Here is a 17,467-nt window from a genome sequence, read left to right as displayed (position 1 = left end):
TGGAAAGTGAGAGGGAGGGAGGGAGGCAAGTAATGCTTATTGCCCAGAGGTCTGGAGAGTGGAGGAAAGAGTGTGGAAAAGTGAAAGTCCGTGAGGCCAATTGCGGCGGGGCCGGGACCCCGGCGGCTAGCAAAGTGGGGCACTGGGGGGCAGCTGGGCTCGCTCCAGACTCCCTTGGCAGCCTCAGGCGTTGGCTCCTCGAGGCTCCCTCCCTCCCCGGAGCATTGTTCCTTTGCCGGGAGACGAGGAAATTGCCTTTTGATTGCGGAAGTCGGTGGAAAGGGCTCAGGCTAGCGGCAGTGCGGGTCAGTATGGCAGCGTGGGAAGGGCTGCGAGCTGCCTGCCCCCGCCGCCTCTCGTATCTTCAGCCCGCCGAGGGCTGCAGCAGCAGCAGCAGCAATAGCGGCCCCTGTCCTGCCACGTCCCGGTCCCCCTCCCGGAGGAAACCTCAAGGAGCCGGCAGGGAGCCCTGAAGCTCAGGCAACAAGTGTCTTGCGGGCTGTCCGGGGAGTCTCCACGCTCCCTTTGCCATCCCTCGCTTCGCCTCGCCTCCCCTCCCTCCCCAGCTGGGACTTGGTGGCCGTCTCCCTTCTTATCACCCCCGATTAGGGTAACCTTGTTCTCAAGCGCTGATGGCAATGCTGAGCTATGGAGTCAGGTTGGCCTTATGGATGGCACTGAACCTGATGCAGGTGAGTGGAAGGAGAAAGGGGGTCCTGGGGATGGAGAAAGCGCCTTCCTCGCCTTCCCTCTCTCAGCAAACAAGCTCTCTCTCCAGCTTCCAGCCTCTGCGGTTGGCCATGTGTGCCCCTAGACGGCCGTCTTTCTCCGTGGATCCTGCCTGGGTCGCGAAAATGACCTAGGGAGCTAAGCAGAGATGCGCTCTGCCAGCCCGCTCATCCTCCTGCTAGCTCACTCTTGAGCCGGCTGAGCTCACCGCCAATGTCACGCCTCGCTCCCGGTCTCCCGCGCCCCCACCCCCAAGCTCCCCTCAGGGAGGCAGGCTACCGGGAGAAGTGGCCACCTGCCTGTATTCTTGCTCTGTTTGCTGTTTTACTTATGGAATTGGTTTGGGGCGCTTGTTTTGGAGAGGAAGGGAAGGGAACCAGAACGTCCCTAGGGAAGGCTTCAGCACTTGTCTCTCATCCCTTTTGCAGAGTGGCCTCGGAGAGCCGCTGAGGTGTGACATCAACGTGACCCAAGCCAAGGTCTCCAGCAGTTCTGCCAATCTCAGGTGGAGCACAGAAGGGTCACCCTGTAACTTCAGCCTCATCTACAACTCCGACACCTCTAGGATCTCCCTGTGCTACCCTCTGCAGATTGCCAACCATACCTATGAATGTAACCCCGAGGACTTACAAGCTGGAACAACCTATCATTTCAGTATTGTGTCTCAGGATGGAGATACGAGAAGCATCTCCTTGCAAACAGGTAATGGGGTTACAGGTGCAGCTGTCATGGAACATCTTCAAGTGGGGGAGGTGGGCTCCTTTCGCCTGACCTCCTATTAAACCCCCCAAAGAAAGAAAGGAAAAGTGAAGATCAACCATAGAATCAGCTGACAGATTTCTAGGTACATAGTGTATGATTTTGAGAGTCTTGAGATTTCCTAAATTCTCCCCTTTTAATGCTGAAAGACTGGGTGTCAGAGTCTATAGGACAGAGCCCAGCGAGAAGGAATCTGTTAGGAGGAAGCACATTCAAATGATGGAGACTGGTAATTCCCATCCACTAACATGAAAGAACCTCAGAATAATTTAAGAAAATATTTTAAAGTAATAATGAACAGGTTGAGAGACATTGCTTTCCTCAAATTAGTATTATTTTTGGCAGGGGGCATAGAATCTTCAGGAATAGAACAAAGGGGAGGGGGCAGTGAATACTGAGATTGGAGTTCCATGAAAACAGGCTTTTAAAAAGGATGCACAGTGACAGCTCAAAATTCATTCTTTAGGACTTGTCACTAAAGATCTGACTACACCTTTACTCCTTGCATTAACCTTTTCTTAAACTTTATCTAAGTGTATGCACACATTTGTATGTTACTGGTTCCTCCTGACCATTTTTAACATGGTCTTCTTTTGCAGTAATAACGGTCATATAATTTTTCAGATTTAACTTGTCTTAAAAATTCCAGAGGATAAATACAAAGACTATTGATATCTCCCCTTTTGTAGTCTACTTCCTAAATGCAATCCCTGAAACAGATTGATAAACATCAGTTGAAATGACCAATGAAGCAAAAATGGACATTTTAACTGTGGCTAATGTAGAGTGTCATTTTTAAAATTACCATTCAAATCCATTTTAATTTTGGAAGTGAAAGTCCATACTTTATTATTTTTACTTCATTTAAGTTCATTTCAAATAGGCTTTTTAGATAGTTCTGGAGATTCCCAAATAGGTTAGTAAAAGAGAAATAAATATTGAGAACTGGACAGTATCTGCTCACAGAATTAATAGATAATACTCAAATAATTTATAAAATTAAACTAGACCATTCAAACTACTGTATTTTTAGTCATTTAAGGGAATTGTTCAATGTTTAAGGACAGTTCCTTGAAACTTACAACTTTCAGACATTGAGAAGTTTATTAAATAGAATAACTAGATATGTGAAGATTTAATAAGTGTTTGGAAAATGTTTGTATCTGAGGTATGGGGGGGGGAAATGTAAAGATATGAGAGCCTTCAGATACTTGTTTGCAGAGGGGAAGGGTAAAGAAAATATTTCAATTGTTATTATTAACTCAGTTCATTTTTCAAGGTTGTTTTTGGACAGTAAATAAAAGGAATGTAATAAGTTTACAAATACATTGAGTGAAATTTTTTTAATTTCTTGACCTCATTCAGGAGATGATAAAGTCATAAAGACTTCAAGTTTTACAACTGGTAAAATTATGAAGAAATTTAGAATAAGTTTTCTCTCTTTCTCTTTGGCTGTCTAGTTGTCTGTCTCTCTCTCACCTCCTTTATCCCCTTTCTTTCTGTCTCTTGTCTCTCTCATTTCTCTCTCTGTCTCTCTCTGTTTCCTTCTGTCTTTCTTTGTCTTAGTCTCTGTGTGTCTCTTTGTCTCTGTGTCTGTCTGTCTCTGTCTGTCTCTCTCTTCAAGGCATGTGATGTCTGTACTTCACAGTTAAAGACAACTGCTCTGCAATCTATGACTGTCTTAAGAGAGCAAGATTGGGATATTAAGTGACTTTGCCAATTCTTAGAGGTCTGATTCTGATTGTCTTTTCATGTACCATACTTCCTCTCTTTTTGGACTCAGGATATTAATAATATTTTGATGCTGTTGCTAAATTTGAGTGAATTGCACCATAAATCATATTTTGTTATAATTAAAAGAAGAAAAACCTATATTAATATTTTAAAAATTCTCCTACAGACCTTTATGGGAACAGAAGTAGATTTAAGATTTTTACATCATATTTTGTGTTAAGCAAGGAAAGCAGTATGATAGAGCAGAAAGAATACTGCCCATGGAGTTAGGACCTAAGTTCAAATTGTGCTCCCTGCCACTTGTGACCTGTGTGACCTTGGATGAGTCATCCTCTCTGGGCCTCAGTTTCTTCATCGTAAAACTAGGTGATTCTTCTAGTTGGCTTCTGAAATCCTTTTCAGTTCTTGATCTATGATATAGATTTAAAACATGGATCTAGGTATACTATGTTGTTTTCTCAAGGACACCTTTCCTCCCCTTCCCAGTTTACTTGCCTTACTATGTCTATAACAGAAGGGAACTGAAATAAATACATGCTTTGAGTAAATATATTCCATGTAGGAGTTTGGGTAGAGGGTTATACTTGGTTATACCTGGTTATACCCTGAATTCAAATCTAGCCTCAAATACCTTCTAACTGTGTCAACCTGGACAAGTCACTTAACTTCTATCTGCCTTTGTTTTCTTAGCTGTAAAGTGAGGATAATAAGAGAACCCACTTTTCAGGGTTGTTGTGAAGATTAAATGAGGTAATATTCATAAAGCACTGAGCATAGCATAACTTAATAGAAGCTTGCTTCATTACTTTTTCCCTTTATTCCTCCCTTCCTCCCTCTCTCCGTTCCTTCTTTTTTCACTGAATTGACTAAAACACAACCAGGTTTTGAAATCATGTAGCCACAGTTTTTTTTTTTAAATCTGTTTACTTTAAACTCAATCCTTTAGCAAGAATGCACCAATAATAGTTTCTACTCATGTAGGACTTTCAAATCAAACATGACCTGTCAGGCCATAGAGTCCACGCCATAATTAAAAATTCAATGCAATGCACCATCTATGTTCATAATGCGCCTACTATGTACAAGGCATTCTGATTTTCCTGGGGATAGAAAGATAGCAAAGAAATAGTCTCTACTAATTACATTTTACTTGGGGTGGGGTGGATTTAACATATATACAAATAACTTATAAATATAGATAGGAATGCCTTCTACAGCATACTTCACAGCCTTCAGCAAGAGAGAAAGCATTACCTCCCCAGGCTGCCCATTCTATATCTGGACCAGTCTAATTACCTACAAGTTTTTCTTAGATGAAGCTAAAAAGATGACTCTCTTTCATTTTAACCCAGTGCCCCAAGTTCAATCTTTGGGCATGAAGGAGAGCAAGTTTAATCATTCTTCCAGGTGACAGTCCTTCAGGTACTGTGACAATAGCTATTATGCCCCGCCGCACACCTTAAATCTTCTCTGGACTAAACTATGCTATTTTTTAAACTTTTTTTTTTAATGGAGGGGGGGAAGCAATCAAGGTTAAGTGACTTGGCTAGAGTTTGAACTCAGGTCCTGATTACCAGGCTAGTGCTCTACCCACTGCGCCACCTAGCTGCCCCAATATGTTCATTTCTATAGCTCATGTGGAAAGATGTCAAGGTTCTTCAGTATGCTGCACTGGATGTTCTCCTGCTTATCACCATCCTTCCCAAAAAGGAAGCACCAGCACTAAACACAGTTCTCCAGATGTGGTCATAAATGGGAAATCAGAAGCAAATGACTTATCTGGAAGGGAAGGAGAAGGTGAATGGACAAGAAGAGCTTTAATAAGTTTCTGTCTCACCGGGTTTTCAGTTCTGTCCAACTCTTCATGACCCCATTTGGGATTTTCTTTTTTTTTTCAGCAATTGGGGTTAAGTAACTTGCTCAAGGTTACATGGCCAGTTATTTCTGGGTGTGGTGCTAAGTATCTGAGCCCAGATTTGATCCCCAGGTCATCCCAACACTGGAGCCGGTGCTCTTACTCGCTGTGTTACCTGGCTGCCCCAATTTGGGATTTTCTAAGCAAAGATACTGGAGTGTATATATGTATCTATGTATATATACTGGAGTGTGTATATATATATGTATATATGAATACATATATACACTATATATGTATGTATGTGTACATATAGCTGAGGATGCACTATTCTGAAAGAGAATGGGTTGTCCTCATTGAGCTCTTCCAGATAAGACTGGATGAGCACTTTCTAGGTTGGATATAAAGGAGATTCTCCTTTAGATGAGGATTGGATTAGATGACCTAGATTTCTTCCAACTCAGAGACTCTGTGATTCTGAGAATAGGAAAAAATTAATAAACCAATCTAATTCATATCATTCAAACACATACCGTGTAAGAGCTGTTCAAATGATATAGAAATTAATTCTCTGGAATACATTTAGATTGATCTCCACATATCATTCTAAATGGAATATTGTTTCTGAAATGCTCTAACAAGGGAGTCCAGCCATATCCTTGGGTCTTGAACCTTCTTTTCTAGAATGCGATCATTTTCTTACATTTTATTTGATCCTTTCAAAGCCTTAGCAAATTAACCAGATTGTCAACAATCTGGTTAATTTGGTCAGTGTAAATAGAATTTGGGTATTCATGTCTAAAAACAAATATAATTTAAGAGTTGAATTATAAAGTGTGACTGTCTGCTTTGACCAGGTTAACCAGATAATTAATAAGTATGCAATCCATTAAGGCTATGTCTACACAAAAGCAATGACTCAAATATTTTGGTAAAGTGCCTTTTTTGGTGCTCTTTGTCTACTAAGAACAAAAATGTTCTCAGGGGCAAATAAATGTTGCTGAGAGAAAAACCACCTACACACTGATAATAATAGCCCACATCTATAATAGCTTTTGCATTTTACAAACTGTTTGCCTCGTAATCACCCTATGAGATAGTTACCACTACAAGAAAATAGTGCACTTGTACCATGGATAAAACTTGAATCCATAGTTCTTGGCTTAGGAGACCAGTACATTATCTATCAGACTAAAATGGCAAACACTTGTTATAATCATGGATCACATTTATTTAATGCTTTTCAGTTTACAAAATGTTTCTCTCACAATCACCCTATGAGGTAGTTTGTGAAAATATCATTATCCCCAAAACCCCACTCCTAAGCCTATTGATACATGATAATATTAAGGCTCATGAGGCTAACTCCTCAAGTCAGGTAGCTAGTGAATGTCAGAGCTAGGAAGGGCAACTAGGTGGTGCCATAGTACACAGAGAGGCAGACCTGAGGTTAGGAAGACTCATCCATCTTCCTGAGTTCAAATCTGACCTCAAACACTTACTGTGTGTCCCTAGGCAAGTCACTTAACCCTTTTTGCCTCAGTTTCCTCATCTGTAAAATAAGCTGGGGAAAGAAATAGGAAACTACTCCATTATCTTTGCTAAGAAAATCCCAAATGGAATCATGAAGAGTCAGACAGGACTGAAGCAACTGAACAACAAATGGAGTTAGGAATTGAGCCCAGGTCCATTGATCTCAAGGCCAGTGTGATTTCCACTGTACCCTACTGCCTCCACTTCAGAGTCTAGCCTTAATGGGCTGAGAAAGTTGTAAATGCTAAGGGACCAACCCATGGCATTCCACTGTGTACATACAATATAGAAATGATCCATTCTCTTTGATCAATCGATCAACTGATCAACAAACATTAGTTCAATGTCTCCTATATGCCAGGTACTGAGGATAAAATGATAAAAGTGAAAAGTCTCCTGTCCTCATGGAGTTTATATTCTATTGGGAAAGACATAATGTATATCAGTGATATCAAACTCGGATAGAAATGATTCCTGTGGGTCACATATCAACCTAGAAAGCTACAGGTTAACAGTGTCCATGCCGTATTTTGTTTTTATTTATTTTGTTAAACATTTCCCAATTACATCTTAATCTTATTGCAGATGTACTGGGAAGGTTTGCAGGCTATAAGTTTGATACCTTTGATGTTAATATGTATAGAAATAATATACAAAATAAATACAAAATGGGAGAGGAAGACACTAAGTAGCTGGGGATATCAGGAAAGGTCCCAGGTAGGAACTGGGATTGCTTTGGTATGGTTTAGCACACTTGTCAACCTATATCAACCAATAGCCAATAAGCTTGTCTAGAACAAATTTAGCATGGGGTAGCTGTATGACTCAGTGGATAGAGTGTCAGATCTGGAGTAAGGAAGATTCATCTTCCTTAGTTCAAATCTGGACTCAGACACTAGTTGTGTGACCCTGGGCAAGTCACTTAACCATATTTGCCTCAGTTTCCTCATTTGTAAAAGGATCTGAAGAAAGAAATGGCAAACTATTCCAGTATCTTTGCCAAGAGAAAACCTCAAATGGGGTCATGAAGAGTCAGATCCAACTAAAATGACTGAACAGATACAACATCAAGAATAAATCATGTCCACTAAGCGCAGCAGCAGCCTTTCTCTCTCCACATTGGTCAGCTACGACCTCCCCCGACTCCCCAGCAACCATGTCGAAGGGACCCGCAGTTGGCATTGATCTTGGCACCACTTACTCCTGTTTGAGAGTCTTCCAACATGGGAAAGTGGAGATCATTGCTAATGACCAAGGAAACAGGACCACCCCAAGCTACGTGGCCTTCACCGACACAGAACGTTTAATCGGTGATGCTGCAAAGAATCAAGTTGCAATGAACCCCACCAACACAGTTTTTGATGCCAAACGTCTGATTGGTCGCAGATTTGATGATGCAGTTGTACAATCAGACATGAAGCATTGGCCTTTTACGGTGGTGAATGATGCAGGCAGGCCTAAGGTCCAAGTGGAGTACAAAGAGGAGACCAAAAGTTTCTATCCAGAGGAAGTATCTTCTATGGTCTTGACCAAGATGAAAGAAATTGCTGAAGCTTACCTTGGGAAGACCGTCACAAATGTTGTGGTCACAGTACCAGCCTATTTCAACAATTCCCAATGTCAGGCCACCAAAGATTCTGGAACCATAGCTGGTCTCAATGTGCTTCGAATCATCAATGAGCCAACTGCTGCTGCTATTGCTTATGGCTTGGACAAAAAGGTTGGTGCTGAGAGAAATGTGTTGATCTTTGACCTTGGAGGTGGTACCTTTGATGTCTCCATTCTTACCATTGAAGATGGCATCTTTGAGGTCAAATCCCCAGCTGGGGACACCCACTTGGGTGGGGAGGACTTTGACAACCGAATGGTCAACCATTTCATTGCCGAGTTCAAGCGAAAGCACAAGAAGGACATCAGTGAGAACAAGAGGGCTGTTCGCCATCTGCGCACTGCTTGTGAACATGCAAAGCGTACCTTCTCTTCCAGTACCCAGGCCAGTATTGAGATTGATTCCCTCTATGAAGGTATTGACTTCTATACATCAATCACAAGAGCCCGTTTCGAAGAGCTGAATGCTGATCTCTTCCGTGGCACCCTGGACCCTGTGGAGAAGGCCTTAAGAGATGCCAAGCTAGATAAGTCTCAGATTCATGACATCGTCCTGGTGGGTGGTTCCACTCGAATCCCCAAAATCCAGAAGCTTCTGCAAGACTTCTTCAATGGCAAGGAGCTCAATAAGAGTACCAATCCTGATGAGGCTGTTGCTTATGGTGCAGCTGTCCAGGCTGCCATTTTGTCTGGAGATAAATCTGAGAATGTGCAGGACTTGCTTTTGTTGGATGTCACTCCTCTTTCCCTTGGAATTGAAACTGCTGGTGGAGTTATGACCGTTCTGATCAAACGCAATACCACCATCCTCACCAAGCAGACACAGACCTTTACCACCTATTCAGACAACCAGCCTGATGTGCTTATTCAGGTTTATGAAGGTGAGAGAGCGATGACAAAGGATAACAATCTGCTTGGCAAATTTGAGCTCACAGGAATTCCTCCAGCACCCAGGGCTGTTCCTCAGATTGAAGTAACATTTGACAGTGATGCAAATGGCATCCTCAATGTTTCTGCTGTGGATAAGAGCACAGGCAAGGAGAACAAGATCACTATCACCAATGATAAAGGACGTCTGAGCAAAGAAGACATGGAGCATATGGTCCAGGAGGCTGAGAAATATAAGGCTGAGGATGAAAAGCAGAGAGACAAGGTGTCTTCCAAGAATTCTCTTGAATCTTATGCTTTCAACATGAAAGCAACTGTAGAGGATGAAAAACTGCAAGGCAAAATTGGTGATGAAGACAAACAGAAGATCCTTGACAAATGTAATGAAATAATCAACTGGCTGGATAAGAACCAGACTGCTGAGAAAGAAGAATTTGAGCATCAGCAGAAAGAATTGGAGAAGGTCTGCAACCCCATTATTACTAAGCTGTACCAGAGTGCAGGAGGCATACCAGGAGGCATGCCTGGTGGGTTCCCAGGGGGTGGAGCAGCCCCATCTGGAGGTGCTTCTTCTGGACCCACCATTGAAGAGGTCGACTAAACACATCAGAGCATTCCACACAGCTTTTCAAAAATTGAAGGACTCAAATTTGTAGCCAAGGCAGTAGCAGTTTAAAAGTAACATTTAAGCTACTGTGTAAATCTGGGCATTTTGAATACTTGAATGTGTGCAGAGGTAGAGAAGTAAACAACATTGCACTTCATCAGTACTGTAAACAAGTGGAAATGCAATTGTCTTGGAGAATAAAATCTATTTAAAATTGAAAAAAAAAGAATAAATCATGTCAGATTAACCTTATTTCCTTTTTCATGGAGAATAGATAGCAGGTTTGGGAAATACTATAGATCTAACTTAACTAGATTTTAGGAAGACATTTGATGAAGTCGCTAATACTATTCTTCAGGGAACTGAGCCATGTGGGATTGAGTATAGTACACTTATGGGAACTCAGACTTACTTGAATAGCTGGATTTACCAAATTACTGATGTCTGAAAAGGAGGTCTCCAATGGAATGCCCCAGGGAGCTGTGCTCAGTCCTGTGCTATTTAACATTTTTTATCAATGACTTGAATAAAGATACAGATTGCCTGTTTTATCATATTTAAGATGATAGAGAGGATAATAGAGTCAAGATTTGAAAATATCTTTATAGGGGAGAAAATTGGGCCAAATTAAGTAACATTTGAGAGACCAAGGTAAAACACGCTTGGTTAAAAAATAACAATTTTAAAAGTACAGATGAAGATTTTGCTATTGTTGTTCAGTCATTTGGTTGGGTCTGACCCTTCATGACTCCATGGACCATAACATGCTAGGTCTTTCTATTCTCCACTGTCTATAGAAGTCTAAGTGAATGTTTGTTGTTTCTATGACATTATCTATCCATCTCATCCTCTACCATCCCCTTTTCCTTTTAATCTTTTCCAACATCGGGTGTTTTCCAATGAATCCATCTTCTCATTATGTGGCCAAAGTATTTAAGCTTCAGCTTCAGTATATAACCTTTCAGTGAACAGTCTGGATTAATTTCTTTAAATACTGAAGGTATGCCTAACCATTGGTCAAGTCAACAGTGTGATATGGAATCCCTGAAATCTTATACAATCTTAGTTAGCATTAAGAACCAACATACACAGAAATAAGGATTTGAAAACCCACTGTGGTCTGCCCTATTTAATCCTTGTCTTGAATATGTATTCGTCTCTAAGTGATGCACTTTAAGAAGGACATTAATGAGCCCAAGAGTGTCCAGAGTAGAGCAGCGAGGACAGCACAGGTCCCCAAGTGCATCTCATATGATGAGCACTTCATTATATCATAGATTCATAAATGTAGAGTATGAAGGGACCTTAGAGTCTAACCTCCTCATGTTACAGATAAAGACAGTAAGATACAGCAAGTTTGATGTTTCTAAATCATGTGGCATATCAAAGGTGCTTAATGAAAACTTGTTCTCCCTTCCCTTCCTCACTCGTCCAAGGCCACATGGACAGAATTGGAATTCATTCTAACGTTTTATGATTCCAACTTAAGTATTCCAACTGTAGCACTCATTCCATGATGCTTACGGAGTGAAGAATCTGGGGATGGTTAATTTTGAAGAAAAAATTTAGAAAGTGAAATCGCAGCTGGCTTCCAAGTATCTAAAGGACTGTTACATGGAAGAGAAGAGGGGTTAGAGTTATTCTTTTTGGTATCAAGAGCAGACCAGACCAGATAGAACTAAATAATAAATGTACTTTGCAAAGCAGCAAATTTAGACTTGATAGAAGGAAAGGCTTCCTAATGATTAGAGCTGTCCAAAAGTACAATGGGCTGCCTCTTAGGAGGTAGGATTTTTTCTCTCACTGAAAATCTTCAAGATAAGTCTGGTTGACTAGCTGTTGAATATGTTGTAAAGGGAATTCTTTCTCAGGTATGGGTTTAACTGGACGACCAAAGATATCCATCCTGGCTCAAACTCTGAATGCTCTGAATGTGATACTCTGAACAAGTGGATTAAAAAAAGGTCATCAGTTCAGATTTCTCAAAATGCCTGACTCCATTTTTAATTTGAAAACTGGGGGTAGGGAAGAGTTTAATTGTCAAGTATCTCTGTAGATATTCCTAGACTTAAGCACAAATGTTCTCCCTGTCTCTTTGATTAAGGATTTGATATCAACCTATTATTATATCTGAAATTTCTCTTCTAATATAGCCAACAAAAGAAGACTTAGGTCCAACCTGGTTAGAATGCTTTCCTAATCAACATCAGACTCTCAAAATTACTTTGCAATCATTTGCTGTTTTGAAATTGCATTTAAAAAGACAGAGAGAAATTAAATTATGTAAATTTTGTTTTGTTCAATCATGTCCAGCTCTTCATTCGGGGTCTTCTTGGCAAAGATACTGGAGTGGTTTGCCATTTTCTTCTCGGGCTCATTTTACAAATAAGAAAACTGAGGCAAACAGCGTTAAGTGCCTTGCCTAGGGTCACACAGCTAGCAAGCGTCAGATTTAAACCTAAAGCTTCTTGACTTCAGGCCCAGTGCTCCATCTGCTGGGACATGTAGCTGCTCACATAAAACCTTAAGCTTCCTCTAAGTCTGCAATCATCTAATTATTCTAGATTCATCTAAAAGTGATAGGAATGTCCTCAGAGATCAAAAACTTAAAGGCAATTATTTGGAATTATACTGATCATAAAAGTATATGATCATATACATAACCATAAAATCATAGATTTAGAGCCAGAAAGAATTATAGAGGCCATAGAGTCTGAAAGTCCCATTACAGGAAGCAGGGAGGTTATCTGACTAGCTTGGGGTCACACACCTAGTACATGCCTGAGGCAGGATTTGAAACCAAGTCTGTCCTTCTTCCAAATCCAGTACCCTCTAAGCTATGCCATGCTGTTTCTATGATTGCTGATCCAATTCACTCCTTGATGTTTAAATATTCAGATCATTTCCACTTTGTGAAGTGTTCTTAGGCACCTATACAGTTTACACATCTTGATCTTCTCTGTTTTTTTGGAATCATCCCTTCTTTGAGATATTTTGAAAATTGGTCCCTGAATGCCTTTAAAATTGTGTTGACTCAAATGCAGATTTTTTCCTCCTTTTATTTGATGATATCTATCTGTGCTTCCTTATTTCATCTTATTAAATGTGTTTCTGCTTTCACAGTGTACTCACTGAGGCATTGAGTCCAAATGTGGTGGTTTCACTGCCCTCAGTGATGAAAATCGATCACTATGCACATACAGACACATCTTTTCCCTTCCATGCTTATTTGTTGTCCTTCCTCTAAATGTTCTCAGGACAATCTGGCTTAGTTGGAACTTATATATGCCTGGCTTTCTGCAGGTTGGTTCTTTCCCCTCACTGAATTTTGTTGTTTATAACCTTCAATAATGCTTTGAAAATCACCTTCTGCACTAAAAATGTGTTGCCTTTGGCTACTATGACTTTGTGCTTGACAAAGAAGTGAAATGTTTGTGAAATAAAGTTAAATTCTGGGCTTTTTTTTTTTTTGGCTTCTGGGATAACGGCCATTGGGACAGAGGAGGGAGCAGATAGATATTGTGAGAGATACTGCAGAGGAGAATCAATGGGACTTTTGGAACTGATTGGGTGTGAGGCATAAGGTAAAGAGAAAAGTCAGAGAAAACAACAAGATCTTGCAAGTGAGAGACTGAGTAAAAGTTGTAAGATTGAAAATAATAGTGAAATCAAGATGGGGATCAGGCTTAGGAGGAAAAACAATCAACTCAATTTTTAACATATTAAGTTGAGATGTTAATAATACATATGAGTGAAATTATCTTATAAGGAGTAAGCGATGTGGGGAATAGACCTCAGATGAAAGGTCGGCATTCAGCGGTATGCTGGTAAATGTTTCACAACCAGCTCTCTCCATCCCCTCCAAATGTATTTGGGATACACTTTTAAGTTGAATTGCATTAACATTTTCTCCATCACTTTCTTAAGTCTAGAAATCAACAAAGTGATAAAACAAGTCCTGATTTGTAACCTTTGTTGATTTCCAAAGCATAAATGATAACACTGAAAATTTAGTAATCAGCTCTTGGGAGCTGCTTTGAGTTGGCTCCAGCATAGCCCTGAAAGAATTGGAGATTGTGATGAGATAAAAGAAGGGTGCCACCAAAGGCATTTGGGGGAACACCCATGTTAAAGAGATAAGAACATGAGAAACCTGCAATAGAGAGAGAAGTAGTAAAAGAACGAGGAAAATTTAGTGTCTCCAGAGGCATTGGATAGGAGAAGAAAGTATACAGAAGAAGAAGATGGTCAACAGCCCCTGATGCTGCAGGGAGATCAAGCGTTAGGACTGACAAAAGACATTGGATTTGGTGGTTAGATATTTGGTGACTTTTGAGAAAAGGGTTTCAGTGCAAAGGGGAATTAAAGAAAGAATGTGTTGAATAGAATTTTTCCAGAAATTTTACTGTAAAGGGGAAATGAGAGATGGATGGTAGGTAAGAGATGCTCTAGAAGAAAAAGTTCCTCATTTTTATTTTTATTTTAGAACTAGGAGATTCTGAATTATCTATGCATGAAAGAAGCCAGTGGAGAGGGAGAGGTTGAAGATACATGAGAGAAGAGGTATAATTTCCTAGAAGGGATAAGAAAGAATGGTATTAAGCATTCAGAGAGAACAATTAGCTTTAGTTCAGAGTAGGGATAGGTGATGAAAAGATGAACAAACAAATAAATGCGGTGGTAGTCAACCTAATTAATGCAGCAAGACTGTTAAAATAATGAATTAAAATCATCTTAATGATGAAATTGAACTGACCATTGGGTCACCCAGTCTATTATTCTGTATCAAACTTGTGAATGGTTGAATCACTGCTTCCATAAATACTAAGTCACTAGATTTTTAAACCCATATTGTTGTTATTCAATTGTTTTTCAGTTATGTCAGACTCTTTGTGACCCCATTTGGGATTTTCTTGGCAAAGATCCTGTAGTGGCTTGCCATTTTCTTCTCCAGTTCATTTTATAGATGAAGAAATTGAGGCAAACTAGGTTAAGTGACTTGCCCAGGGTCACACATCTAGTATGTGTCTGGGGCTGGATTTGAACTCACAAAGATAAGTCTTCCTGATTCCAGATCTGGTATTCTATCCATTGTGCCTCCTCACTGACCTTTTTTGAAGCCATAGGAATTGGTTAATTGGCAATATTTTCTTCATGTAGGCAACATTGATCTGATACCAACACAATTAGTTGAAAAGCCATTCATGTAAGTTCGTCAGCCTCTTTGACTACATCAGCCCAGCCAATTTGATATTCTTTAAACAGACATATTTTTTGTTATATAAAAGAGAAGTTTCATCATCTCATAGACAAATCCTCCCTGGGTATAGGAAGCATTTTTTAAAAATGAGTAAGTGATGTTGGATTTTGATACTTTGGGGGAGGAAAAAAGCTCTTGGTACAAAAATCTGCATGTGATTGCATTTTCCTCAGGATGCTGGGGCTTACTTTCAAAATAAATACCGGTCATTTCACATTCAAAATGTCCTTGAAATTTTCTTATCTAGTGTTCTTGATATTTTCAAAATCAATTCTATGGCAAAAAAGGAAATAAATATTTCATTATGTGACTTCCTTTTTAGAAAAAAGTGTGACTTAAGGAGAGTTCATTTTGGTGCTGGACTTTCACCAAATGTCCTTTCCTCTTAAGACAGGAAAATTTGGGTGATCAAACTTACTTGTGAGATTTTTGGTACTTCCTTTTACCAGTTTAGTCAATATCAAAGGATCTAGTATGGTTGGCATCACTGTTTCCTGTTGTGTCTGAGAACAAAGATGCACAAAATTGCTAGCTAATGATTCATGTACATATTTTGCTCGAGACAAAAGCTTTAATTTATGGACTTTGACAGTTCTCTGATTCAGAAGTACTTCTCTGGTTATGAAGCACTAAGAGAGATATAAATATGTGATGTTCACCCATATCTATCCATCCATATGAATTATATAGGTCTAGTGAGGGTTTTCCAATTTTGTATGATTCATCTTTTGAGTAGATCTCAAGCATGGAACTATCTTTTAAAATAACATTAAATTATATTGAATAAAGTTAAGTGAACATTCCTGATTAAAAAGAAAAGTAACAGCCCCATGAAACATATTACTGAAGTGTTTGTAGATCTTCAATAGATTTCACATTAAAAATGCTTGTCCAAGAAATATTTGACTTCTTTACTGTATCAGGGCTGGGCAGTTGCCAACACAGAACTTTATCTCAATATAAATGGTTTTTTAAGTGTTTGTTTCCAGCCAGGGTTCTCTCTGCCCAGGCACCTCCCAGGCCCATTGTCTCTTTGTTCTAGCGGATATACAAAGGACTTAGTGTTTTGTTTTCTGGCCCAGATCGATTAGATAAAGTCTGAATATTTGAACTTCACCTTCTAGGCACGCAACCCATTTTGGTTAAAACACCTTAAAACTCAACATCAGGATCTCATATTTTGCAGATCAGGCAGAAAATGTTGTCTGGACACCAAGACTTTTCTCAAGTTATCTCTTGTTAGAATTTTACTGATTACCTGTGAAATGCTAATGAAATGAGTTGATGCTCATCTTGGTCTTGAGGCAAGAAGGAATCTTTCCAGTTATCACCTGATCCCTGTGAATTCATTACTCTTGAGTTTGGGGGTGTATAAGAATTCTGGGCAGTATAGTCTTTATCTAAAACCCCAAAGGAAATGTTTTCTGAATTACAAACATCATTTTAAAATTTGTATTCTTCCTTATTTTTCCCCCTCTATTTCTTTTTTTTTTCTTGGAGAGGGGAAGGCAAGGCAATTGGGGTTAAGTGATTTGCCCAAGGTCACACAACTAGTTAAGTGTCAAGTGTCTGAAGGCAGATTTGAATTCAGGCCTTCCTGACTTCAGTGTCAGTGCTCTACCCACTATACCACCTACCTGCCCCCTCTATTTCTTTTAAAAATCTCTATTAGGAGGGATGACTGGCTGGATAGGTGAGGAAGGGATAAGGATAATTTGCAAATGAAAATTATATAAAAACAAAAGCTACCAATAAAAGTGAGTAACAATGTGTTTCTTTATGAATTTTGGCATCCATAATTTGGGTTCTGGGTGATTATTTATGATAAGGTAAAAAGCAATTTGTCATAGTGAGTGACTAGAAAGTCAACCAGGAAGCTAGGAACACCTGGTTTCAAGCCTCTTCTGACACATACTAGCTGTATGACCCTAGGCAAGTCACTTAACATGCTTGCCTCAGTTTCCTCCTCTGTAAAATAGGATGATAATAATAACCCCTACCTCCCAGGGTTGTTGTGAGGATCAAATGAGACAGTATTTGTCAAGTACCTGGCACACAGTAGTAGTGGAGGGTAGGAGAGCCTGGTATACTATGGTCCATGGAGTCATGAACAGGCAGAAACAGCAAAAACAACAAAACGGCACATAGGAAGTGCTTTAGAATGTTGTTGTTGTTACAACGCCCATCGTCAAGTAAATGGGATCATAGATTTAGAGTTGGAAGACATCTCAGAGGCCAGCCACTCTAACCTCCTCCTTTTATAGATGAGGAATAGTGTATATAAATATAGAATATATGTGTGTGGAGAGAGACAGACAGAGAGAGAGACAGAGACAGAGACAGAGAGAAAAAGAGAAAGAGAGAATGAGACAGAGACAGAGACAGAGACAGAGAGAGAGAGACAGAGAGAAAGAGAGACAGAGAGAGACGGAGAGAGACAGAGAGAGAGAGACAGAGAGAGACGGAGAGAGACAGAGAGAGAGAGAGAGAGAGA

The 17,467-nt window shown here is 40.0% G+C and overlaps 1 protein-coding gene across 1 annotated transcript in view; it reads left to right on the top strand.

Moving 5' to 3' along the window:
- PTPRB (protein tyrosine phosphatase receptor type B) overlaps positions 1-17,467 on the top strand; it is a 156,599-nt gene that overhangs the window by 43,074 nt on the left and 96,058 nt on the right. The window contains exon 4 of the mRNA XM_069082158.1: positions 1,158-1,431. Coding sequence (XP_068938259.1) covers positions 1,158-1,431 — 274 coding nt within the window. The remainder of the gene's footprint in view (positions 1-1,157; positions 1,432-17,467) is intronic.

Source organism: Petaurus breviceps, unplaced genomic scaffold (genome assembly GCF_028583685.1).
Source record: "Petaurus breviceps papuanus isolate PSGF00001 unplaced genomic scaffold, PetGlider_PUasm1.0 156, whole genome shotgun sequence".
NCBI classification, from domain to species: domain Eukaryota; kingdom Metazoa; phylum Chordata; class Mammalia; order Diprotodontia; family Petauridae; genus Petaurus; species Petaurus breviceps.
This window is presented reverse-complemented; position numbering and strand designations above follow the sequence as displayed.